This window comes from Catharus ustulatus, chromosome 5 (genome assembly GCF_009819885.2).
Source record: "Catharus ustulatus isolate bCatUst1 chromosome 5, bCatUst1.pri.v2, whole genome shotgun sequence".
Taxonomy (NCBI): Eukaryota; Metazoa; Chordata; class Aves; order Passeriformes; family Turdidae; genus Catharus; species Catharus ustulatus.
In genome coordinates, this window is record NC_046225.1 from 67,825,267 (window position 1) to 67,852,878 (window position 27,612).

The following is a 27,612-nucleotide window of genomic DNA, read 5'->3' on the forward strand; positions in this document are numbered from 1 at the left end:
CATGGATATCATCTTTTAGGTTTGAGCTGCTACTCCTCCAGTACAAGCAAACAAATCTATTGACAAAAAATGTGAGTCTGAGATACTAATCCCTTCCTCAACTTCAATCTGAAGCAGAATAATAGATGATGTCCCTCTTGTATCTCTGAATATTTTGAAAACTGATATTGTTCTCAAAATCTCCTCTGCAAGAGGAGACTGAGGGTTCATTTACCTACAACGGGTATAAGCTAAGCAACTACATTCTGTACCAGGAGCATACACTGGGATAGGAGTTCCAGAACAAAAAAAGAGGGATGTGAAGTTCTAGATATTTCAGTGGTCTATAGCCAACCCAATCCTGCTACATCCATGTCTCACAGGGAACCTGAAAGCAATCATCTGTCAAACTTCCCAAGTCCAAAGCTGAGTATAATTACATTGTGACTTGTAATTCAGCCCCAAGCCCAGGGTGGATCACAGAAAAATATGTGTTAACAAGTAGAAGAAAGAAAACTGTGCAACAGTTCTGGGAAAGAACATTAATGGGCTTTGAAGCTGTATTTTTAAATAATATGTGCTGAATAGATTTTCTAAAAGGAAAAAAAAAAAAAAAAGACTGCCTTACAATTTTGGTATGGTCATCTAGAAGTAAAAAAGTTTCTGTTGTATCTATTCTGAACAGAGTATCAGAGAGCTTCTGTAAGTGTGCTATCTTTACACAGCTCAAACTCCTAAATCACCCATCTCCCTTCTCACTGGGCATAGTATGGAACTGCAAACCCTTACTGGATTGTTAACCATTTACCTGACAGCACCATTGAACCTACCTACTTCACTACTGCACTGCTATTAAACTGGAAATTTTTGTATTGCTTTGTTTCTCACACATTATCTACTGAAATAGAAACATTACAGTAATTCACAGAAACTTAGTTCCAGCAATCAGGAGGCTTCTTTCTTGCTCTAGCAGAGAGGTTTTCCTGTCATGTGAGCTGGCCAACAGATACTGAATACTGAAGTTGGTAAGCTTTCACTGACCAATTTTGACACATGCTGAAATTCAGTATACTAATTTTTTTTTGTTTCTTTTTTCCCTTTCCCACCCATGCAGAAAAAAGCAAGACACAAGTCATCTGCCATACTAATGTATTCCATCTTTCAAAAAGAAAGACATGATTTTAATATTACTTAACAATATGTTAAAAAAGTAGCCAGTTAGGCTTCAGTGTTAATACAATTATACACTCTATAACAGATTTGATAGTGTGAGTACTGTTCTTTTTTAAATTTTCTCATTCTGCAAGTATTCTTACACAAGCTGGCTACAAGTCAGGAAGAAAAAAATCAAAACACAAATAGCGTAACTTGTACACTCTTAAACAGTAGATTGTGAAAGAACTGAGGGAATACTTGTCCCATAAGAGCCTCTTTTTCATGAAGTCATGTCAGGAGAATTCTGGAGCAGATGAAAGCACAACTGACTAGGTCCATTCCTTTGTCAGGAGTCAGAATGACAAAACATAGCTAGATGCAGAAGTGACAGGAGCCACTGCAGATGATGCAACCTAGTATTTTGGCCTCCACCCAAGCCTAAGCAATTTAAAGTCTCTGAGGCCAAGGCATTCAGAAGGAGATGGAAAAGAGCTATTGTTCCAACTCCCAACGGCATACAGCTACAATCAAGTAAGTCTCACTCACAGACTACAAGCACACAAGCTAACAAATTCAGGTAGAAAGTGGCAATTTTTCAGTCCGCAAGAATTATCAGGCCAAAGGGTTCAGTGCAGATCCACACAGCACTGGGGACAAGGCAAGGCAGCACTGGCTCAAGACCAGATAAGCTCTCAGCACAGCAGGACAGGTAAGTGGAGTTGTCGATCATTGATTCCTGCAGGGTTCCCTCCCTGTATTGTGTCATTTCAATGTGCAGCAAAGGTGGTTTTTTTTAAGCTAAAATTGGACCAGTTGATGGAAAGTCTCTGCCTTGTCTGTCTGGCAGAATCCAAGCAGAATCTGAAAAGAAAAAAAGCAATAATGTGAAACCAATAGACTTAAAATCAAGCCACAAGTGTTATCCCTCTTCTGGAGAGAAGCTCTCATTCAGAAAGCAAAAACCTCTTAAAACCATACATAAAAAAAATCCCTTGTCCATCACTCAAATACATCATAAACCAGTTACTCTTAACAACACTGCATTATCAGGATTAAGTGAAGGAAATAGCAAAGAATGCTGCACATTCAGCAGCACAGAGCAAGTTAAATGTCAACTAGAAACAGAAATGGCATTGCTACATTCATCAAAAATTTTGAAAGCATAAGAATGAGTGGTAGATGGTGTGTAAAGCAGCATCACCAATGGCATGGGACATTGCTGCTTCTCTTCTTGATACAGCAAAGCTACACTCAAGACAAAAACCCAGGGAAAGAATGTTGCTTTGCAATACAGCAGTTAAGTAGCCCACATGCCTGGAAAAAAACACCCCTAAACCAAAAATCCTCTTCTTTGCTTTCACTGACCACAGTTTACAGAATAACTGGAAAAAGTTGCCACATGCAGGCCTTCCAGGGACTGTTAATCTGGGCTGAAGACTAAACTACACCTTATTGAGGCAAGGTGGAGCTTGTTGAGGCTAAAGGCTGCATGACTGCATCAAAGCCATGCAAATCTCTCTGGAAGGTTACACTGCTTCTGTAACAATTGAAAGCCAAAAAAGGGGGGCAGACAGAAGGAATAAATAAAACAGGTACAGTGGAAGGTTACAATCAGACTTATTTTGTTCTTTCTGTGCTAATGTTAGAAGCAGCATGCAATATTAATCATGATGTCAGGGTGTAATTAAAGTGCCCATCTATTACACCACTACAAAGCAGGAAGAACAGATGAATGAACTACAAGTGAAAAATACAAATTCAGGTGGACTGTGCAGCTTATTGCCATTCAAGGTTACTAAAATAAGCATTCCAAGTACTGTGTTGGAAATTAGCAAATGGTAGAGAACCTAGGCATTAAGGGGACCTTAATGGCATTAAGCAGCTGGTTTTCTCCCCTAAAACAGCACCTTATCAGGGCTTTCCAGACACCTTTTCTAAACAGGTATTTATAAAAAAACTAGACAATTGAACACACTTCCTAACAGATGACAGTGAAGGAGTAGAGTCCACCAATTAGTGAACAGATTACAAAACAGCATGCTTAAAAGTGCTAACTCTTCAGCTGGAATCACATGTGACAAATTTATCCCCAAAATTCAACTGCACCTCTACAAATGTTTCAACCCAATGTTTCATACACTGTTTCATCCATCCTATTGAGAGTAGATAACTGATGAAAAGAACTTCTTTATTTACTACTATTGCAAACTTGAGGGAAGCTAAGAATATTCCATAACAAAAGCTTATGCTATATCAACACTAGCAGTATCTAACACATGCTGTACTTCACCTGTAAAACCTACATTTTGATTAAATAAAATTCTTTAATTGGCACCACTCAAAAATAATTGTCAAGACTAGAGACCACATAATTGTGACAACTCCATTGTTGTGCACACTGTAACTCTATAAATAATCAGATATGTTTTTGTAGCAATAATAAGCAGCAGTTGTACTCAGTGCTTTGCAAGACCCAGATACACATTACATCCCAGGCATGTAGGCTATGAAAACTATATACATTTAGAAAAGAAATCCATACTAAAAGTCCTTTCTTGTAACAAATGGCTTGTGTTGCTTTGTGAAATACTACTGTTGAGTCCTAAATTCTTCAATTGCAGGAAACCGAGCTATCTGTGACATTACAGATTTGGTCACCATAATGAAAGGTTCACTAGATGTATTCATGGGGAACCAGCACAACCAGACATGACTGAAGAACAAATTGGAACAGATTTTAGTATCATGGAAGAACATGTGCTCTGCTATTTAAACATGAGCTGTCTACTCATATTTGAGGAATTTAGAAGTAACTAGTATCACAGAATATTCTGCCTTGGAAGAGACCTGCTAGGATCATCGAGTCCAACTCTGAATATGATGCACAAATCCCCAAATCAACCAAAAAGTACAGAACAAAAAACTTTCAGAAGCACAGGTTTATATTATTCTTTTACTGTCACTACTAGGTCAGATGAATGAGGCTTTGAGCAACTTGTTCTAGTGGAAGGTGTCCCTGCCCATGGCAGGCAGCTTGGAACGAGATGGTCTTGAATGCTCCTTGCAATGCAAACCATTCTAGGATTCTAGGATAAGCATCTCCTCTTAAAGACTGGCATAAGATTCTACTCCACAGTTATACACCTCTATATACAGTAAAAAATTCCCAACTAACAGCTTCTGTAAACAAGGAAGAAAAGAACTAACAAACCTTTCTTAAATATCTGTTTGGAAACTTAAAACTAATCACTTTTAAAAAAAACCAAACAAAACAATCTGTATTTGGCCTGTGTGGCTAATAAAGAAAATATTCACACTAACTTTGTTTATAAATATTACTAATTGAGAATATTCTGAAGGCCTTGATGAGAACCTGAGGTCACACAGATAATTCTGGCACTCACTTCTGAACTTGTGCAGCTACCAGCTCTGCTCACAGATCACAGCTTTGTGATTGTTACAGTGTTCAGAATGTCAACTGTAACAGAATTTGATGTTACAGCAAAGGCTTTTCTGCCAGGAGTTAGCTATTAACTTGTGGGTTGGTGTGATGTTGTTTTTGCTTGTTTTACAACCATGACATATAGAAAGAAGCAACAATAGCTTTATGCACAGGGATTACAGCACTTTACCTTTTAAAATACTCCACTTCTCTTTCTGTTTCATCCATTTCCACACTGTCTAGATCAATGTCTTTGGGTAGAAACACATCATCTACAAAAGAAATATGATGACACTAGGTTAGATTCCATGAGGAAGAGGGAAGGAGAGAGGAAGAAGCTGAATTAAAGATGTCTTTAGAGAACTGACTGAACCTTGTGGACAATTAATTACTCATATTTATGCTGAATTAATACACACTTATAATTAAAAAGATACTTCTAAAAACCCCTATACTAGTATCTCTGCCAGACTTGAAGGAGTTACACCGGTAAAAAAAGAGATGATTTAACAGTAAATGCACTGATTGAATGGGCTGCAAAAGACACCATAAACCTGGAATACTCATAAGAGTAAACAAATCATACAGAGGGCTTGATGAATTAGATAGCTGTTCAATGCCTGAAATTTCTGGTCTTAATACTGAAAACATAGTTCTAGAAACATTTTTAAAACAGTATTTATAAAGAAAAACACTTTGAAACTTCTGGGTTGTAGAGCTGCTGTACTCCCTCTGGGACATGATGATCAGGCTGTGTCTGCAGGAGTTTAAGTCAGGCTAGCAACCATTAGACTTAATCCTAAAAAAACCCCAAATATTTAACACAATAATGTATGACTTTAATTGTATGGCCTCAGCCATAGCAAAGAAATCACCACAGAGCCTGTTGGTATATTGTACTATCTCAGCATATGGTTCTCTTTTGGACTTTAAAAAGAAATGCATCAGAAATGACACATTTTTGTAGAAACTTCAAGAAGAAAATGTTCAAACTGGTTTCTTTCTCACTGCATATACACTCCAATCTCATTTCTAAAGCAGCTTTACAATACAGTCCAAAAAACAGGTGAGACAAAGAAAGCAACCAAGACTACCAAGTACACACATGGACTACAGAATCCTTGAGATTATGAGAAAAGACAACTCATGGTAAAGACACTTGGGGTAGTTTTAACAGTTGCATCTATTTGCTATTCAACTTACTTCTGAGGAAGCAGAAAGCCCTACAAACATGGGGTTTCCCTAACACTCCTGGATTTCTTCAGCCTTTTTATAACAAGGAGTAAAAATACTCTGCCAGAAGAAATTTCTTTAAGAAACAGATCTCACCAAAAGCAGTAATATTCACTGCTTTAACACTTCATTTCAAAACTCACTTAAAACCCCCTAGCTCTGTTTCCTTCTTTTCATGTTCTTTTAATTACCCTAGTTCTACTTGTTCTTTTTCTCAGTTCAACTTTTGTGTCTTTGCTACTTTGGAACATCAACCCTATACCTTAAAAAACATTATAACTAAATGAAAAATCATGTATTACAGTATCTTTCTTGTAGCTCTCAAGTCAGAACTACTTAAAGTAAAAATCTGATCCCAAGTCTACAGAGAACAGCACAATTTTTCTTGACAAATTCAGAAATATGTCCCTGTATTTTTTCATTTAAACAGTAACTTTGGGAAATTTTAAGTACACTTGACTTAAGGAAGAGAAAAAAATAGTGGTGGCAGGGAGGAGGGCAGACGCAGAAGGGCACCCACATTCTCCTAGAGTAAAAACCCTCTTGCATATTTTCTCCTTCAAATGTCTCCAGTCTTCTGATCCCAGTTCCAGAGTTCTGTCTTGCTCCAATCACTGGAGTACATTCTTCTTGGTAAATTAAAAGAGCCAAAACCCAAACACACCCCAACAGGGTATGCACAAGAACTAAGATGTCAGAGAAAATGGTTCTATACTGTATTGCTGCTCGATTGACATAGAATGGAAACATTAGGCATCAGATTTAGAAACAAAGAGTGGGTTGACCCAATCCAACCACTAAATCACTAAAAAAAAACTCGCTAGCACTTCCTGCAAACAGGAATTAGCTTTATATTTTTGTACCAAAGCTTAACAAATATAAGTATTCTGAAACCCTGGTAGAGACTGCCAAAGCATGAAGGTCTCCTGTCTCGCTGTGCTTACCAGTCAGAACAGCGGCAAGAACTGGTGTACATTGAATTTATGCAACATTACCACTCCGCTAACAGGTGTCCCAGGGGAATGACAGGGTGCTCCAGACAGACAGATGTCCATGCCACAAACCTGCCATCCCAAACTGGTACTCCCATAGGGACCAAGGATGTACTGGAACAGAGATGCCTGAGCACAGCAGTTTTGTCAGACTATTGTGTTGACAAAGTCAATGGGCCAGAACTGGGTGCACTTCTCAGCTCTGATATTAGCTGTTGGATATGTTCAGGCAAGCAAAAATGTAAGTTGAAAATAAAATTATTCAAGTGCAACTTGCTTCACTCAATTGTCTATAGATTTATTCTTTCTGAGAAATAAAAAATTCTGTTTACTAGAACGAGCTAATATGGAGAACACACTCAACTTCATCAACTAATTAACATCCCACTACAACTTTTCACTCTGGCGAATAAAAAAAAAAAGTAAATTAGTTTCTGTATTCACTTACCTGTTGATGTAACTAATATAAGAAAGGAATTATTTCCACTGGAAAAAAATGCATATTTATGCATAAATGGTCAGTCTTTGACTGCAGAATCCCCTTATTTCCCTTGCCAAAAGAGTAAGATCAACTTCATACTATCCTCATAATGCTATGAGAAACAATCTTGCTTTTAAAGAAATTCAGAATTGATTTCAATATACTATTGAATTAAACAGTATATTTATTTTAAGCAAGAAAAAGTCAGTTTCCTGGAAAGCCTAACTGACAAAACCCCCTACAAAACCTAGAGCATATGCTTAGTCATTTCTTTTTGAAAGTATCTTACTCTTCTTCACCAAAATGCTATCCATCTCTTAATTTAATTCCTATGACTTGAGTTTTCCTGACACCAGTTTTTCAGTTTCTCTGATTCACACTGGCAGGAATGCCTGAAGATAAATGTGTCAGACTTCTGGAATTAAATAGTAAGAAGAGAAAATAACCTAAGTTCTTCAACATTCTTACACACTTACCAATGGAATTGTTGACTTTGTCCCCTTTTTTCTTCTTGTTTTTCTTGTTCTTGCCTTTTGGTTGAGGAGAATCTGCAAGTATTAGCTTATTATTTTGCTGCTGTTCACTTGGTGATGGGGATTCACTTGTTACAGGTGCTTTCTCTTCCTTTACATGGTTCAACTGTTTTTTGTTGTTATTGTTTAATTTCTTCTCATCTTTTTTAGGTTCTGCAAGTGTTGGGAGCTCTGATGCTTTTGCTTTGGATTCTATTTGGTTTCTGGTTTTAGTCTGAATCTCAGCTGCTTTGGGGGATTCAACAGGCTTTTTCACTTGTTCAACACACTGTTTGTTCATCTGTTTTAGTTTCTGCTTGCTGTTTCCTTCTTTATGTTGATGCATAATATCAAGCAGAAAAGAGAGGGGCTCATGCTGCTTCACACTGCCCTCTTTCTGATAAAGCAGCTTTGAGTCTCTAGTGTTTACAGGACTGGACAGTTCACAGCCCGTCTCTAGAACTGGCCTCTGTTCTGTGTGATTCACGTGTCTGGACAGCGAACCAGCTGAGGTTTCTATCTTTTCTGATTGCTCAAGGGTACCATTCTGAATGTCTTCAGGTGCATTTGGGACAGGTTCCTTCGCTGCCTGGCAGTTCCTAGTGAGCAGCTCTGCCTTTGGACAGTCCTTACTTGTTCTCTCTTTCTTCTTTTTCTTTACAGCCCGCAACTGCTGAAGCTCTTGGAGCCGCTGTAATTCCTGTTTCAGTCTCTCTTCTTCCTCTTCCTCACGCCGCCTCTGCTCCTCCAGCAACTGGTGATGCTCCCTCTCCCTGGCTTCAGCTTCAAGTCGAGCTTTTTCTTCAAGCTGCAAAGTAACAATAGGTTTATTGAAAGTGACAAGTATTTTGGAAATTAAGAGCTTTAGGGGTTATTACTACTTTTCTTTATGAACGTTGTGAATCCTAGGATGTGAACATATGAGCATACTTAATCTGTAAGTCTGCAGAGCAAGCAAATAAGTATACAAAGGCTGCCCTTTTAAATACATTACATCCTTTCTCTATTCACATTCTCTATGTTTCTGTAACTCATTTGACCATTGTTAATACCAACTGTTGATCTTTTCTTCCCTACTGCTAAGTCTAACTTCATGTCAAAGTTTTCTACAGCCACAAAACATTCAGCTTTTTTCTCAAAGACTGCATGTATTTCTAAGGTAACTGAAGTTTGCATCAGGTCATATCATTTACCTGTTCTCTTGCTATGGTAGCAGAGTTACTCTGTTTCAGAGATCAGGAATGTCAAGAAGAAAAATCATTGGGAACATTCTGCACCAAAACACTAAGTAAATAAGAGTTACATTAAAAGTTGTCAAAAATTCAAAGGATGGCAGTTTTCCATTGTCAGGCATTAGTTCATTAACCAAAACAAAGACATAAGGGATTTTGCCAGCCATTACTGCCAATGCCTAAAACTCTGCTGTGCAGCATTGATCTTGAATCATTAGCAAAATTCAACAGTCATACAATGAGAACAATGATGACCATTTATTTTCTTGCACATTTAGAGGCGCCTCTATGGCATTACTTTTTCACAGTTACAGAAGTCATTCCAAAAATGAGAATTACACATGAGAATGACCCTATGGGATTTTTCCACTTCTTATGCTCAAACTGCACTGTAAGAACAAAGTGAATTTTGCATTGCAAATTTTACAAAGCAAATTTTATTAATAAATAATTCACTAAACCCTCAATATGCTGAATAGTGCTGCAATATGAACATAAAAAATTTAAAATTTAACTTATGAACATTAGGTCTTCTAATTTCATGGAAGCATTTAAAGAATGCAGTAGTAGTAGTGGTAGAAGTAGTGCCAGAAGAAAATTCACAAACAAGAAAATATTGAGTGTGATCACATAACACGCTTACCAGAAATCAAAAACATTCAACAACCAGTGACATTGTGCCTTGAACTTTGTATTTATGGCTGATACTTGAATTGCTCTAATAAAAGATTTCCTGCCTGTTCCAACTTACAAGAAAAGTATATTTCCTCTGTTATTCCTCTTTCATATTTCCTCTGTATTATCCTCAGCAAATACTGTTTCCAAAAAATCATTTCACTGTTACAGGTTGGAGTTTTAGAAATCGTTTTTGCCAACTTCCATTTGAAAGCAACCTGTAATTTTTTCTTCCCTGTCCCCTCTCTGCAGCTTGCCAGTCCAGCTTGGGATAACTCTTTAAGTCATCATGAGGCACAGCAGTTAACCTCTGTCAATCAGGACAGCAAGATGGTCAGTGCAATTATTTTATAAATGCCAAATCACAACTCTTCCTCTCGCATAAAAGCGCTGACCTATGTTTCCTGGCTTCCTACAGAGATACTTTATCAAAACTATTATTCCAGTACAGAAACACTGAATTTCTAACTTCCCCTGCTTTTAAATGTCAGTGCTACAAAACAATAACATTTGTAACATTTCTGATACTCAGAAATAACCTTCTGAAGTGCGGGAAATTCCAATATAAAGCTGACTTGCACCAAAACACATGACAGTGGCATTTTGACAAATCCTCCCAGTCTAGTACACAACTCCTCAGGCAGCACCAGAACAGGTAAGTCAGCTGTATAAAAACAAACTGGCAGTGTACCACAAACTACACAGAAAACAATTACAGTATTAGGATAAATCAGTATACAGTGGCATACTTAAGGGGAGTGCACAGATTCAAAAGTGTGAGGTCCAGGATAAACATACTTTTATGTCTTACCTTTCTTTGCTTATGCCTGGCTCGCTTGGCTGCACGAGAACTGCTTACTGGTTTGGTTTCAGAGCTGTTTATAAATTGTAGCAAGTCTTCCACCTTTCGATGGTCAACAACACTTTCCCTTTCAGAGATCTGATCTGGTTTCTTCGGCTGCTCCTCTTTCCTTTTTGTTAAACGTAAACGAAGCTTTTCTCTCATCTCTGCATAATTTCTGCTGGTTGGTGCAGCTGGAGGCTGAAGGACACATGACAAAAATGTAGTAACTAAACAGAAAAATTTCACTGACTTAATGCTTTGGAGATCTTGAAATTTCAAAATACTCTCCCTTCAAATAACATGGGAGGTCCAAACCTGACTATCAAACTCATTGTTCATATGTAAACCTCAAGCATATATAACAGGCAACAGACCTGCCAGACTGGGTGCTGGCTTCTGAACTACATTTTCCAACTGAAAGAACAGCTGATCTTGAGGAGGATGGCATGAGTGAATTCATAGAAATAACCTCTAAGAGCACAAAAAAAATACTGTGAATTTTATTTCCATATTCTCTTGTGATTGGCATGCTGTGTTTGAAAATTTCAAAGGAGGAGACATTTGCTCTGCTTTTATTTCCTATGAAATCTGTTTCAGAAGTTGGGCTACACAGGTCTCTGGGCTGTACCTGTGAAAGGCTGATTTTCCTGCACTGAAACCTGCCAGCACACCCTCCAGCAGAGTCCCATCAATAACTTAACACTGGTGCAAGTGGAATCCTTGCATCATGTTCCATATCTGTATTCCCAATTGCAGCTCCTGCCTCTCAGCTCCTCATTACTTCTTCCCTCCTGATGGCTTACCCTCTCTGCTCCTGTACCAGACCTGGTGCCCATCTGTTTGCAACTACATCAGTTCAACTCAATAAACCAGCAAAAAACAAGCCAATTAACTTAAAAATCCTGTTGTGTTCTCTCACTTCACCAAATGAGTAACTTACAGTGCAGTCAGGTAACTATCAAACAAATTAAGCATGGACATGGTGGGAACATGCAAGAGAAATGGGATCCCTCCCTGGTCCCTTTAAGTCACAGGGCAGGGGCTTTTAATTCACTTGAGGAACTAAGATGTATTTAATCAGATCAGCTTCATGGCAAATAAACTGAGCTTTTACTTCAAATAGGGAAAATGCCAGTGACTCAAACTGTACCAGTGAACTGGTTATTAAAACAGACCATACATAGATTTACAAGTTAAGAAGAGAATAATGTGTTATATTTTAGCTAAGAATCTAAAGGGGTTTTTTTGTTCCTTTTTAAAAAATTGTATTAAAGTGAATACTTGGAGGATTTCTATTTTTACAGATCGTAGACTAGCTCATCAATTCCTACAAAGATTCAAATTAATGCCCTACATAAAGTGTACTTTTACTCAACCTCATCACATTAATTGTGACTACAGCACTAGAGAGGAGTGAAAGAACTTTGTAAAGTTATTTAAATGGTTCAATTCCCCTGTCTGCAGTTTGAGTCAAATACAGCATCTATTATCCAAGTCAGCTGCTTCCTAATTCTTTGTCATTTTCATTGCTTTGAACTGGAAAGGTTTATTTCAATTCTTCATTTCAAAGAGGAAAACGACTTTTTAACTCCTTTTACAACTTCTTGAGTGAGTTCCAATGCCATCCCCTAAGATGCAATTTAATAACTCACATGCAACCAATGATGAGTATGTGACACAAAAGCAAACAAAAACAATTTAAAATACAAAAACTTACTCCTCCATGGCCGAAGAACTCACAGTAACAGCAGTCACAGTATTTTCCTTCCTTCTGATTTGTGGAAGTTGAGGTACTGGAGCTATGCTCTGAACAGCTATCTTCATCCTGGCTCTCCTCTCCATCGTACGGCTGATGATCATACGTGTTACTGTTCTCACAGCGATGGCCCTCACAATCAGGATCACTATGTTCAATCAAAAAAAAAGCTTATAAAAACCCTAATGATAATAAATAAGGTGAATAATAATAATAATAATGTTTTGTTTAAAGGAACAGGTTCCTGCCTCTATCAGGAACAATGGTTCTCAAACTGGGATATCAGCCACCAGTGATGCATCAAGTTCTAAAGTTTTCATTCACTAGCTTGCAAATGGAGACATCCAAAACCAAGCATTAGGATAAAATGATACACAGGAAAATGATTACAAAAAACTAATTTAGTGACTCCCTGACCAAGCAGCCCAGAGTGTGAGTTTTGGAACTGCTCTTCCTGGCTTTAAACAGGTAAAGTATTTTAGAAGCAGTGACTCTAGCTTTTTAAAATGGAATAGTTTTAAAACTGCTGCCTATCTCATCACTCATGGCATCAAGAAGGTTGCAAATCTCCTGGTCTTAAGAAAGATTTTCAAGCTCTTGACTTAAATAAAAAAATCAAAGGTCAGCTAAAACCTAAAAGTTCCCATTACCCTGCCTGCAACTTGATTTTGGAGGGGAAATACTAGCACATCTCTTCAATAAGCAGGGATATGGCAGTTGATTTCCCCAGTGCTCTGTGTAACTGCACATACCATTTTTAGTGCCCAGATCTTCTAATACTGAGGTGATTTAGCTTCAAAATACAGTAGTATTTAAAAAAATCCCCCTCTTGTCTATCACTAGGATTTCTTTGTTCTTATGTTAGAAAGGTTAAAACAGGCCATGATCGGCCTTATCTACAGAATATGTATAAATTTTCTTTCCAACCTCACTCTCCCTCCCCAGAATGCAATCACTGCTTCTGGGTCTCTCCCAGTTAATTTTTTTTTTAAACAAACTAAAAATACCACATTAGCACCTGGAAACAATAATAAAAAACTGGAAAAAACTGTGTCCATATTCAATTATCTCCCTGCACTAGGTAAGAAAAATTCTTTACAAAATCACAGTAATTTCTCAAGCAGGAAAGAACAGTTACTTAAGATATCATCAATAAAACCAGTTGATAACAGAAATAAGGGCACTTTCAGAAGCATTTACCAAACTCTACCTAAATCTCACATGATCTTCCAAAAACTTACAGCAGCCAGGAGACTACATTCATAGCATCCATGATCACAGCCCTACAGGTCACAGAGAGCTTACAGCAATGACTCAACTGCTTTTCTTTTATGTCTCCACCCTTCAGACACATCAAAGGGCTGGCTCCATTGTCAGCCTGCCACAGTATATAACATTACCAGAAGACAGCTCCACCAAAGTCTTTCCCACCTCCAAGACCTTTCAAAACCTTCAGAAATCACAAAATTCTTCCATACTAAAACCACTGTATAAATGGGAGGACTAATATCTTAAGTGTAGTCAGGAAAATGCGTCACTACATGGAAGGTTTTAAGACCATGTATGACCTATTTATAGTTTGAGCTAAATTACAGAGTAAGCTTTCACAGCTTTCCATTCCTGATTGTCATGTAATGCCAAAGTGACAGAAAACAGGTATGTTATACAAGAGGTTTGTGTCTCAGCAGCAGCAATCATTAACCAGTAATCAGAGTAAGAAAGAACAGTTTGACTTGCATATCCCAGGTAACATTTCTAAAAGTGAGCAAACATTTGCTTTCAAGCCTCTGAATTCAGTGATTGGACTTCACAATGGAAACCGTATTTGTGAAGTCTCACACCAAGTTACATACTAAGTATCTGCACTTTGTTTCATTTGCTGAAACTACACACTACAACCAGTGGCAAAGGAGAAAAGGTATCTGTATTTTAACTTCCTTTGCTGTAAAAAGGAATGGCAAGGAAAACAACAAACTTACCTGCAGACACTCGGTGGGGCACTTACAGAGCTGTCTGTGGTTGAAGTAGGAGGTGCAGCTGTAGCAGGACAAAGACCTGAATGAGGATCCACAAATCCAGGGGCTGTTGCAGCAGTTTTGGGGAAAGAAGGAGCAGCAAGATTTGGAAGATGTGGTGTGGAGGCTGGAGACAGTGCTGCAGGAGACAGTGAAGGAAGGGATGCTAAACTGGTAGGACTATTTCGTGGTGCAACTGGTGCAGAATGTCTATGGTCCTCTTTATTAATATTGTGGAACACTTCACCTGAATTGGCAGAAAAAAGAAACCACTCACAGTTAAAAATAATTACTAAGTCCCCATAAACTATCCACAAAATCATATAAAGTACTGTATATTCTAAGCCTCTATAAAAATAATTTCTATTACCAGTTTCAAACCCTAACATCAAGGTCTTTCACAAAGTCCTTCAATCCAGAAGTAGAGAGACTAACTCAAAAGTAGTAACAGCAATTAACAAAAATCAAGACACATAATATTACTAAATCAAACACCTACATAAATCCCTATGGTTAGCTTAATGTACTTGAGCCAGTTACTGAAGCTGTATGTGAGTTAGAAATTTTACCTATTGATGAAGGTCTCTTGGATGATACTTTGAACTGGTTGCTGCTTGACTGCACTGTAGTTGCTGTGCAGGAGACAGAAGAAGTGGCAGAAGAGGTTGCCATGACAACTTTATTAGCTTCCATAAAGGCATCCTGGAAATTGTACAGACATTTCTTCTTTGCAGCATTTTTTTTCTCTTTGCTGTCAGTAACTGCTGTTGTTTCATTGCTAGATGTAGTAGGAAGTGCTTCGGGTCTTATTTCTGAGAGTGCTGGTGCTAATATATCACTCCCTTCAATTGAAACAAGAGTAATTAAGAATCACATAATTACTGGAGTGCCTTTATAGGGTTTAGAATTACACATTCAATAATTCAGATGCAGATATAGGATACACTGTTAATGTTGCCTCAGTAGGATTAGTGAAGGGAATCCTCTCCTTTTCTCCTCTATCCTCCCAAATAAGGTAGTTGTAACAAAATGTGCTGGGAAGTCTTAGAGCAGAATCATAAACGCTAAAGACAGAATTCTAAGAATGTTACTAAATGTGTTAACAAGTAGCAAATGTGCTACAGGTACCATTTTATAATTTAAAAATTTTAATTGGACAACATTTTACATGCTAAATATATGATCTCCACTATCTGAAATCCAGGTAGGCCACAAAAAAATAAATCTAAGATGGTACAACATATCCTTTTACCAATACAAAATTATAAACCATTTATTTATTCATTTGTTTTTGAAATTCCAGTTAAAAGATAGACCTTTGTGATAGACCTTCCAGATGAGTCTGCCACCAACCATTTGTTGGAACAGCCACCCACAACTACATTTGTAAATGGATGAGCTGTCCTATTGGGGAAGTTTTCTGGACATTTTTAATGCCTTTCTTTTTAAGGGTCACTGTAGTAGCTGGAACAACTTAAGAGTAGATGAGTCTGAAAAAGAAAGCCAACACACTAAACCCCCAAGCCTCTTTGATATACAGGTTATACAAGTCAAATTTTAAAAAAAGGCTTTTTAGTATTTGCTAGGATTTGAACGGAAAGATTTCTTTCTTCCTAGTTTTCCTTTTTTTCTCTTTCACTTCAACCATTAGGATTTCCAAATGCTTCCTGGCTTAAAGCAATCTTTTTTCAGATTTATGCCTCTATCTTTCTGAATGATAATGGAGCTACCTGTGCATTGTAAGAAGTAGGACACAGTGTCTCATTACCAGTGCTCTTACTCCTCTGTAGAAATAAGGCAGGCTTTTGTGGAGAAGTCTAAAACTTATTTAAGTTTTCCTTTACTTGCCATTTCTTTACAATATTAAACTTCTGAAGACAAACATAACTCTACAACGACCATAGGTGAAAACCAGCATGCTATTTGTTTGCCTTCAGTATCTTCTCCCCAGGACGTAAGAATTTATTTTTCAATTTTCAACCCAACTGAAGTACAAGTGGCAACAAATCTGCCAGAAACCCATCTTATAAAACCATGCTGATAAAATCCACCATTGCTGAAAAGAAACATAAAACATAAGGCTTTTAACTAGTCAGTGTGAAGTAGTAACAAACCCTCACCAGGAATTGTGTCAGGCAAAAATGTAGCAGGATTCCAGTTCTTGTCATTCATCACCTCTGAACCCCAAAGACTTATAAATTTAGAGCTATTCCAATCTGGAGTGCTCCCAAAACAGCTTGGATAAATATGATCTTGGAGAGATGCATTGAATACTTGATGCTTGTTTGTATGGTTCTGAACTGGAGCTGGTGGTAATGCCTACAAAAAAACCAAAGAGTATTTTCCACATTAATATTCTGTTTGCTTACACAGTCACTCCAACAGCAATATTCAAATATTCAAATCATAGTGTTTTAATTGGGAAAACATCATCAAAAGTATAACAGACAGGATTTCCCAGAATGATAAAAAGACTGATTTGTTGATAATTAATGTATGTATTACACAGATTGTATGTACATGTATATATTTTACACTCACAAAGCATTGCTTTTAGTATCAACTAACTGATGAACACAAAATACCCAAATCTCGAGGAATAGTTGTGTTAATATATAATTAAAAGCAGTATTTGTATGAATTTAGAACTTGTTAGGAATTACTACTTTTCAAAGCACAAGCTGCCTAAAGGAACTAATCTTCTGACATGACAATCATTACCACAGAAGACAATTGTCAAAAAGGGATTACAAACACTTCGGGATTGAAAATAAGGGCAAGAGAAAAAGAAATAAATCACGTAAAATTAAATTTGATTCTTTTCTTCCTTTTTTCATTTTCAGGTATTAAGTGATTCCTAACTTAAAATTAACAGGCAATGAATACACCCTTTCCTTTTAAGAACCAGCTGGGGGGGCAAAAAGGGAAGCACATACTTTTCCTCGTTTTATAGAGATAAGTTGTTCGGGCTCACCCCATTTCTTCTGGATGAAATTCTTTATACACATTCTAAAATGACCTTTCTCCCAGAGACCTCATCCAACATAAACATTATATTCAATTACTGCCACCTTTAAAAGTAAAAGTAGGTTTGTTCTCTTCTTATACTAGATTAAAACTATGCAGAAGTAGATATAGATATTAAAAATATCAGCTGAGTCCAACGACATTACAGACATGAAACTCATGGCCAAACAAACTACTTACACACCTAATCTCCCTTTTTTATAAAGGATTTTCATTATCTGCCTAATGGTGAACATGGGAGGGGCTGGAATAACCTGCATTAAAGAAAACTCATGGGTGCAAAGAAATGCTTGACACAGTTTCAAAAGAACAGCAGTGGGTTGTTGCTGGCACATTGCTGCTACAGGACAGTAATAAGGAAGACACCCAGGACAGAAAAACCCAAAGCAGATGTTAAAAAGGACAAAAAGAGCAAATAAGAGTTATCTTGGTGGACTGTTCCACTCTCCTTGCAACCTTGATCACTGGATCAGACCAGGAGGTGACAAAGATGTACCTAATAACAAAGGCTTTGCTCCTCTCAGCAGCACCCACACACAGAGCTCAGCTTCTTTAAACATATGAAACAACATCCCCATTAACAGGAATGCTTGGTTTGGACTCCTATTTCTGAAAAGTTGTCACTTGGTTCCAATTCTTGTTCCACACCTTTTTGCTTATTACTTGCAAGTTGAAGGTCAAAACAATTTTGCAGAACCTGCAGAAATGCAAGTTCTCTTGAACGACAAAAAACTTCTTACAAACATGAAGTAAGACTCCTGTGTCTCTGTTTCCTCCAAAAAACCCAACAAACCCCAACCAAAGAGAGAAGAATGAACAAAAAAATTTAACTACCGATCTCAGAATATTACTGCCAAAATAGAATACTACATCTTTTGGATATATATGAAATGAAGACTTAATAGCTCTCTTACTGCTTCCACCACACAAGACTCACTTGACTCAACAGGCTTTCTAATCAGTGAAGACATTATCAGTCTTCCTGACAAAAAAATACCCTCAGCCATTCTGTATGAACCTTCCAGCAGCAGAGCATCTGTCTTACTCCTTGCCCCCCACCATTTGTTGCAAAAGGAGTATTATAACCAAACCACAATTTAAAGCAACCTCTCATGTTTCGCTGATACTCAGTCATGCTGGTTTATACAGCTGTACAGAATTTTTCCTGACATGGGGATGCATCCATCTCCTTGGTCAGGCTTACCTTATTATGTGTGAAGGGAGAAGCAGTGTACAAGGTGGGATGGATAAGTGGACGAGGCAGATGAGGAATTGTATGCAATGGTATATGTCCATGGATGTGAGGATAAAGATGAAGTGCAGGATGTGCAGGTTTTTCAGGATTCATAAACTGGTGCCCAGCAGGCAGGCGTCCAGTTGCAAGTGCAGAGACTGCTAGTCCTGAGGCTTCTTGTTTGCAAACATGACATTCACAAGCATTTGGACCTTGGTCAGCCTGTAAAAACCCATTAAAAATTCAACATATTCAACACACATAAAATCTTAGTAATCAGTAGTATTATTTTATTTTGCGTATATTAATTAATATTTTCAGAGCATCCACAGAAGTTTTTTCCAGTACTGACAGAAAAGCCTCATAGTGAAGCAAAAGCACCAGTGAATAATCTTGATCTTACCTAAAAGAATACCCTAAAAACACAGAGATTTCATACCATAAACAGATTTAATGTCCACTATCAGTGACAACAAGCAAAATACTGATACAAACCTTGACAGCATTTGATCATTACTAGGCAATCACTCCAGTATAAAAAGAAAAAATTGAACTCAATATTTTCCACAGTTTTCCAAGCATATGGAAAAAAAATAGGTGTAGGAAGTAGTGGTAAGAGTTGATCAGCTGATAAAATTGGAAGCAGTCCTCAGCTGCATTAGGCAGAGCACAAACAGCATGTCAAAGGAGGCAATTTTTCCGCTCTGGTCAGCACTGGTGAGTCCAGTTCTAGGGTCCCCAGCATGAGAGACATGGACACACTGCTGTCAGACCACTGAAGGTCCACAAAGATGGGAGCATCTGTCAAGGAGAAATGAGAGCACTAGGACTGCTCAGCCTCAACAGAGGAGACTCAGTGGATCTCCCCAGTGTGTGTTCCCTGACTGGGTGGGGAAGGGGAGAACAGAGAGGACAGCATCAGGCTCCTCTCAGTGGTATCCCATGAAAGGATCAGAGGAAATGGACACAGACTGAAATACAGGAAATTCCCCTCTTTTATGAGGGTGGCTGAACACTGGAAAATATCACCTGCAGCAGTTCTAGAGCCTTCACTTGTGACGGTACTCAAAACCCAACTGGACACTGTGCTGATCAGCTCTCTCTAGATGATCTTGCTTTGACCAAGAAGGCTGGTCTGGATTATCTGCACAAGCCCCTTCCAAACTCAACTACTCGGTAAATGTGTGAGGCTGACATTTCTCAAAAAAATTCCACAATCACACCAACCATGAAAAATCCACACTTCAACAACTTGTTCTGATCTCAAGGTATCAGCCTCTGCTGTCTCAAAAGAACTCAAGAAGAACTTTAGAAAAAAAATAAAACCAGGAAAGAGCAGCTCCATTTCCCTTTCAGCTCATTACTTTTTCCTGCCAATGTCACCTGACATTTCATTGCTAGATAATTTTGCCAGAAGCAATACCAAGACTATTTCCCAATTTCTCCTTTTTCCCACCAATGTGGTAGTTCACATTTTTCCAAAAATGTAACATTAGGTATTAGCTTTCTAGGGAAGAATTGACAGGTGATGCTTTTCTTAAATATCTCTTCCTCTCAGAAACAACTCAACATTATCACTTAAAAGCATTACAGCCTTTAATACAAGGTATATTTTAACAAATACCAGATTATATAAATCAAATACAATCACTGAATTAATTTTGTGTATAAACAAAAAAACCCCAACTTTATAATTATAAAAATTAGTACTATCCAGAAATCAAAACTAATCTACTAACAAATGAAGAGTAAAAATACTTCAAACAAACTCATGAGACTCAAAACCCAATTCTGACAAATTGGGTACTGAAAAGGAATCCAAGATAAACAGATACTGAGTAAGTTAGCAAACTCAAGAGGTAATGCCAAAATATCTCAAATTCACATGATATGTACCAACGAAATTAATCACTTAAATACAACACTACACTACTCAGCCCTGATTAGAATATCAGACTAAAAAAAGTCATTAAGTGTTCCTCAGAGTCATTCCAAAAATATTCTTATTCCTCAAAGAAAAGAAAAAAGGAGAAAGGTTGAATCTGTCTTTTTATCTTGCATTCTAGTTTGCTTCCCTAAGACAAACTAAGACTTATATAAGCTCATTTGATTTTCCACAAAAAATACTGAATCTCTTCACAAGTTTCAAACCAATCTGACAGAGGTCTCACCCCATGTAATTTTTATGGCATTGGTCAGCCATACATAGAAAAAAACATTGACATACTTGCTGAAAGAAAATTAGTTTACTACTCAACACCTTAGAAAATACTTTCAGTGGAAGGTCCTAAAATATCCTAACTGGAGGATAACATCTGTTGGGAGATGACTGCTGTCTAAGCTCCCAAAGGTGCACCAGTATGGACTCTTGTGGAGTAAGAAGAAATAAAAGTGACAGTGTCTCTCAAAGCCCTGAGCCTGCCTTCTAGCTGCTGGGTAACTCAGATTGAAATCCATGTGGTTACAAAGACAAATCCATTGGATACTTTGGCTTTGGTGCTCATTTGTTAAACCAAACACCACTACTTGCAGAGCAGATCATCTAGGCGTGGTTCTCTAGGTGGTCTGGTGACTTTACAGTCAAGAGCTTCATAATCTTAAACCGTTAAAAACAAATACACATCCCAAGACCCAGGACATTAAGTCATGCAACTGATTTAAATACACAGGGTTTACACAGGGAAAGGTAATCCTCTAAGAGAATATCAAAGAAATATGTGCTAAATAAGTATTCATAACATCCATCCCCGCTCTAACTAATTCCAAATAATACTAATATTTAGCAAAGGCCAGGTTGATCTTCCAAACAGAAATTCTTGTTAGTTTATGTTTCTCCTTCATTACAGGTAGGAATAAGCTTTTCACCTTTTCCTGAAGCAACTTCCAATATAACTAACATAGGTTTTGACTAAAAGATTAATTGACAAGACAATGTAACAATTCATTGTTTTAGGTGTCACACTTACCTACTGACAACTTAATATTTTAAATTAAAAAACTAATTGATCATCTAAATGTCTTCTCATTCAACAGCCATATTTCAGACATGAATCTACTACAAGATGCTTTTAGATGACTGTACCTGCTGACTGGGGTAAGAAGGTGGTGGACTGTCCATTTTTGTTTCATCTTTCCTTAATGCCCTTTTACCTAGAGACATTTCCTCCTTTTGAGTCCCTGGTGGTTCACCACTGCTCTCCCCATCTGCTTCTTCATCATCTGCTTCTGAGGAACTGCTGCTAGTACTGCTCACCTGAGGAGACTGGACAACATTAACTCATTAACATGGGGACATTAACAAGGACAAACATCTCTCCAATGAGCACATACAAAAACCAGAAAAAACTAGGACACTGTAAATGCTGTACCTCATCTTTCAATGCCATGTTTTCGCCGCCGCCGTTTAGCTCGCTGTGGATTCCATTCATGTTGGCTACAACCTCTGCATCATCATAATTATTCAGTGGGTAGATATCAGCAAATTTTGCTGATAATGGTGCAACATCATCATCATCACTACCACTGAGGAGAAAAGAGGCTTAGATAAATCACTGTTATAGTGCAAGCAGCTAGAACAACAAGATGAAATAAAGTTGAGGGCATCCCTCATATAAATGCTCCAATTAGGAGCCAACAGATGGTCTTCCAAGTTGTTCAACTGAATTTACTTATTCAAGCAAGTAAAATCAAACAATCTTCCATATAATCCTACTGAATGTAGCAGCCACAGGCCTGAATGACAGACATGATTGAAAAGAAGATTCTCTGCTGGTTTTGGGTAAAATATTTTTTCAAACACTGTTTCCTGACCAAAAGTCTATGGAATTAGTAATTCCAGTATATTGATGACCTTTAATTTGATAAAAAAAGCCTTATGCCAATGTCTTCACACAAACTGCGAAGTGGAAAAACCTGTAACATAAAATTTGAGTTTTTCCACGTGTTAAATATCACAGTCAGTAAAAAGGGAACACTGAATCCATCACAGTACCTCTAAAATTTCTCAACAGCAATTAGGTTGAAGATAACTCCACATCTGAATGGTTTTCAGAATCTGCTCTAAAATACTTAGTGGAATTTTTCTCTGCTTACAGACAGATATTACAAGGATGTGCATGTTTAATTATTCACTCCTGGGAAGTGTCGCAAAGATTGGTTAGTCCATGTTGCTACAATAATCCAGAGCTCTTAAACTGTGCACTTTTATCTTGTTGCATTCCATAAAATACTGAGCCAAAATTTAGTTACATGATGGTACCATCAGGCATATTTCAAATGTGCAATCAAGAAACAAAACACAGCAGATAGTATGAGACATAAAATGGCACTTCCCCAAGGAGCAGTGGTATTTCCCTAAAAATAGGTTTCCTACAGTAAATACTTGGATTCAACTGAACTAGTTTCTGAAGAGACAAATTGAACAATTTTTGACATTTCAGCACCAAAATTAGTGAGAGTTTATAGAAATGGCAAAGCACACATTTAAGAACATGTAGCTGTTTTCAAGTGCTCCCCAAATGGGTTCAGAAACTACAGCTCTGTAATGAAATATTAAACCATTGGTGGTAGTAGATAAATGTTTAGAGGAAATGGAACTTAGTGAATGACAGTCACCAGAAACATCCCACACATCTGCACTGTCCTTGTTCACCAGAGCATATGAGCATGGAACACTACAGCAAATTCCCTTGACTCTACCGACAGAAGGTACTTCACTATTTCAGTGTTCCCACCACACAAGTAACTCAAGCTGGGTTTTTTTTAAGTATTTCTTTAGAGTATCACATAAGAGGAGACCCTTGGTTAGCTGTACCGTACCCATACTGAGTACAAAAGCCAGCCCACCAAGAGCTTTAACTCTTTGGAATTACAAAGGGGTGGAAGTCTACCATTAGACAAATGTCTCAAAGCTGGTAATGACTTTGATTACAGTGTAAGCAATTGGGTGGCAGATACTTCTGATAGGGACAATAATTTTTGATGCAAGACATATTAACACCGGTTCAACAATCATAAAAGTCATATAATAAAGGCTTTTTTAGGAACTACAGCAATTCATATGAAATTATGACCCTTCAAAGAAAAGAATGCCAATTCCCTTGCTCAGTTTAGGAAAATCTGACATTTTAACATGATGTTCTAAAGTAGATCGATATCTGATGTCCTTCTAATTGCAAAGTAGGAAAGCACACACTACAAAAACTTCTAGCAATACTGGCAATATAGTATGTTCAGAAATTTTCAGAAATTTGACAGCATCTCTTTTTAATATACGTATGTTAGCACAACATACAGCTGGAGTTGTGGCCAGCTGAACACAGTACCATTATTAAATAATTTTCTGAAGCAAAACTAACATTACATAATGATAGCCTGCCAGTATCATTTACAGTAGTTTCACGAATACAAGCCGCACGGATTATAAGCCGCACCCCCGGTGCCTCGACAATGTTGCTGTCTTTGTCAATAGATAAGCCGCACCCCGAATATTAGCCGCACTTTCGTTCGTCGCGAGAATCCGTGCGCAGCTTTCACAAATTGGTCAATTAGTAACAGGATCGTGGCATAGCGGGCTTTACTGGCTCGGGGCGGGGCCAGGCAGGCTCGGCCCGCTCATGGTTGCTGACGGGGCCGGCCGGGTGGTGCTGCAGCCGCCGCCGGGCTCACTGGCCCCCCTCTCCCGTCAGCACCGCCCCGCCGCTGCGTTAACGTACTCGCCCTGCCGGCGGCCCAGGCACTGCCGCCGCTGGCAGGCACGCCGGCCGCGTCGCCGCTGCGTTAACGTAGTCGCCCTGCCGGCGGCCCAGGCACTGCCGCCGCTGGCAGGCACGCCGGCCGCGTCGCCGCTGCGTTAACGTAGTCGCCCTGCCGGCGGCCCAGGCACTGCCGCCGCCGCCAGGCTCGCCGGCCGCCCCCTCCCGTCTGCACCGCCGCCGCGTTTCCTCGCCCTGACCGGCACTGCAGGCCCCCGCACCACCGGGCTCCCCCACGCTGCTGGCCCCGATTCTGCTGGGCTTCCCCCGCTGCCAGGCAGCCCCACCCGCCGGCCTTCCTGCTTCTGCCATGCTCCCCTGCACTGCTAGCCCCAGTTCTCCCGGGCTCCCCCGCCCTGCTGGCCCGGGCTCTGCCGCCCCCCCTGCCCCGCCCTGCTGGCTCAGGCTCTGCCGCCCGCCCCTGACACTGCTGGCCCCGCCTCTGCCAGGCTTTCCCACCTCAGCCGGGGCCGGCCGGGCTCCAGCTTGGCTTGGGGCTGCCGCGGGCTCTCACTTCCGTGTTGGCAGCTTTTAGAATTTTGTTAATAGATTAGCCGCCCCGGAATATTAGCCGCACTTCCGGGTTTCCACCAAAATTTTGGTCAAATTGGTGCGGCTTGTATTCGTGAAATTACTGTACTTGCTTAAGTTCAATTCACTATAATAATTTAAAACAGAAAACGGAACTTACAAAGTTGGTGCAGAACCATTATCTGCAAGGATGAGTCTGGGATGTTGCTGAATTGTGATAGGTGAGCTGGAACCTGATCCTGAACTCGCTGAAGACATACTGGGTGGGCGGATCTCAGATAAATAATCCGGAGCAGAATCAATTTGTAGTGGTAACTGGTTAATGTGGATATCATCCGTTATGGGAGAATCCATGATGCCACACGTTAAAATGTGAGAAAGGCTGCAGTCATCACAAGTACATCTGTTCAAGAATGAAATTACACATTTTTATGGCCTTCTTTAACCAGCATTTATTTAAAATAACCACATTCTTTGTTCCAATAACATATTTCTTTTTTTCTTTGAACAGGAAAGTAATGATTTATTATGATTTCACACTAAAAACATCAACTCACCTTCTCCTATAATTACAGTTGGGACAGTCAGGCATGCTCAAACGTGATGACAGCATGTGTCTCATTGTGTCTGTGAAGTTGTTCTCCCCAGATAGTGCTTTCTTGTTATTAAGCTGAAGGAAACGGTAAAGGCAGTGTTTTAGTAGTGCAAGTCTCCCGTTAAAAATTCAATGGCACATTTTGACAAGTTACATAATCAAAAAGGGTTCTTTGGGCAAAATAATTTAAAAATACAGTAATTCAAAATAATTTCATTACGATGGCTTTTTGATCACAAAAAAGGAAATGTAAAGTTAAAATGACAAACATTTGGCATCAATACTCTTCAAATAAAGTATGTCTCTACTATGAAATAAGAAAGTGGACAAGTTCATCTCCTTGACTCATCCGTACGTACATCTTGCACGGTATCTCTGCTGATGCATTCTGAACTTGAGTAGTTTTTGTCTTGTTTCATGATATGCACAAAAGGACACTGCTGACAAATGGAGAAAGCAAACTGACCCTTAACTTGCAAATAAAAAAAAAAATCAGGACTAATTTCATAGCTACAATAGTATAGAGTAAAGAGTAGCTGCGCAAAACAGGACTTGACTGTGAAAAAATACAATCCAAATAATCTACACCTGGCAGAGGCCTAATCCTGAAAGCACCTAATTTCATTAGATACCTACAAGCCTTAGGTTAAACAAGGATGTCCCTAAGCTCCCACTTCTATAGATGCCCAGACCTGATCCTTACCTAAGCAGCCATGGTCTTAGAGCTCACTTAAGGCCAATTAGGATCAAGGAAAAAGAGGATTCTTCCTCAAGTCCTCTGAGGAGACCTGTATACCAGATGTTCTGAAGACATGGTTAACACAGGTTTATGTTCCTTATAGGAAAAAGTACTTACTGATGACTGCTTTGAGACATTGCCAATTTAAGCTTAAGTTTAAGTTTATTAAAATGTACTATCATACTCTCTCTGGCTCATGACTAGCGTTTCTTTCTGCATACTGGTACAGGAACGGAGAGGTTCTCCATCCAGAGTTGACTCTAGCCGAAGCACACTGTACTCTTATGGAAAGCATGATGCACACTTGAACACTTCTAGGCTGCAGAAAAGAGTACTGAGTCTTAAACAGCAGTTTTATAATAAGGTAGAAACTTCTACTGGCCCCTCTCTGGTTACAGCTTAAAAAAGGAACACAGTTCTGCTCGGTCCTTTCCCCAAAAAACAGATGCAGGAGCTATCTCTGGAGTCTCAGCAGGTAGAATCCCCTGCCCTGATCGTGAGCTCATACTCCTGCACACACACATAGTAATATGTTAAACTCTTGAGTACAATATTCCCTACCATGTACCTCCAGACAGCTCCACACTCAATGTATTGGTTGTTTTGGATCCTACTCTAAGGTAACAAAAATTTCCCTTTTTTTTTGCACAAAGATTTTAAACACCTGGCATTCAGTCCTAAGACTACAGTGTTTGTTTTACCTTGCTGTAAATGAGATTACATACTTTTACCTGCTCTTCTTGGATCTCACTTTTCTGTATTTTAGCTGATCAAATTTCATGCCTGGCATAGTTGCAGAATTAGATTGCACAGAACTAGTACAACATACTACACTCACGTTTGCATCTTACAAATAAATGGTACGAAACAAAAATCCTACCTGCTCTTCAATAAAACGCCTCTGTTTAAAAAATTCCCAGTCTTCCTTTAGCATGCGTTGTTTTGTTTTCATTGCCATCTAAAACAGAATTTGAGGAAAACTGAATGATTTAACAATAGAAAACCTACTTTTCTGTCAAGTGGCCTGCTTAATTAAACCTATCTTAACTATACTATTCTGCAAGTACTTAAACAGTCAGTATGAAATGTGTTTTATTTGCTAATTATTTGAGTCACTTAAAAGATTTTATATTAATTTACATAATCTTTCACTTGTATTTTCCACTTGGATTTTTCCACTGTTACTTCTTATGTTAATATGTATTTTCATTAAATAGTTTCCTAATATTTTTAATAAACAGTGATTGGTATTAAACACTCAACATCTCAGATCCATTACAATCCACTAAAATCTAGAGATACTGGACTTATGGCAAGGCCTCAATGAAGGTTCAAGTGTAAACCCTGAAGTGCTACATGTGGAACTAAACAGCCAAAGAGTCAAAAGAATCAAAAGTAGTGACCTAGATGAACACTA

At 38.6% G+C, this 27,612-nt stretch overlaps 1 protein-coding gene across 2 annotated transcripts in view; it reads right to left on the minus strand.

Moving 5' to 3' along the window:
• Nucleotides 1-1,111: 1,111 nt before the first annotated feature.
• The window catches only part of FAM193A (family with sequence similarity 193 member A), a 47,146-nt gene continuing 20,645 nt past the window's right edge, over nucleotides 1,112-27,612 (minus strand). Inside the window, exons 7-21 of one of the 2 annotated variants that reach the window (XM_033060800.2) lie at nucleotides 27,076-27,153; nucleotides 25,816-25,896; nucleotides 25,419-25,531; nucleotides 25,022-25,264; nucleotides 21,946-22,099; nucleotides 21,660-21,839; nucleotides 18,548-18,799; nucleotides 16,437-16,635; nucleotides 14,886-15,158; nucleotides 14,281-14,563; nucleotides 12,263-12,449; nucleotides 10,513-10,743; nucleotides 7,759-8,602; nucleotides 4,767-4,848; nucleotides 1,112-1,995 (exon numbers count right to left, since the gene is read on the minus strand). In XM_033060800.2, the coding sequence (XP_032916691.1) occupies nucleotides 1,902-1,995; nucleotides 4,767-4,848; nucleotides 7,759-8,602; nucleotides 10,513-10,743; nucleotides 12,263-12,449; nucleotides 14,281-14,563; nucleotides 14,886-15,158; nucleotides 16,437-16,635; nucleotides 18,548-18,799; nucleotides 21,660-21,839; nucleotides 21,946-22,099; nucleotides 25,022-25,264; nucleotides 25,419-25,531; nucleotides 25,816-25,896; nucleotides 27,076-27,153 (3,294 nt within the window). In that variant the 3' untranslated portion in view covers nucleotides 1,112-1,901. The remainder of the gene's footprint in view (nucleotides 1,996-4,766; nucleotides 4,849-7,758; nucleotides 8,603-10,512; nucleotides 10,744-12,262; nucleotides 12,450-14,280; nucleotides 14,564-14,885; nucleotides 15,159-16,436; nucleotides 16,636-18,547; nucleotides 18,800-21,659; nucleotides 21,840-21,945; nucleotides 22,100-25,021; nucleotides 25,265-25,418; nucleotides 25,532-25,815; nucleotides 25,897-27,075; nucleotides 27,154-27,612) is intronic. The other variant, XM_033060799.1, reaches the window with a different exon arrangement.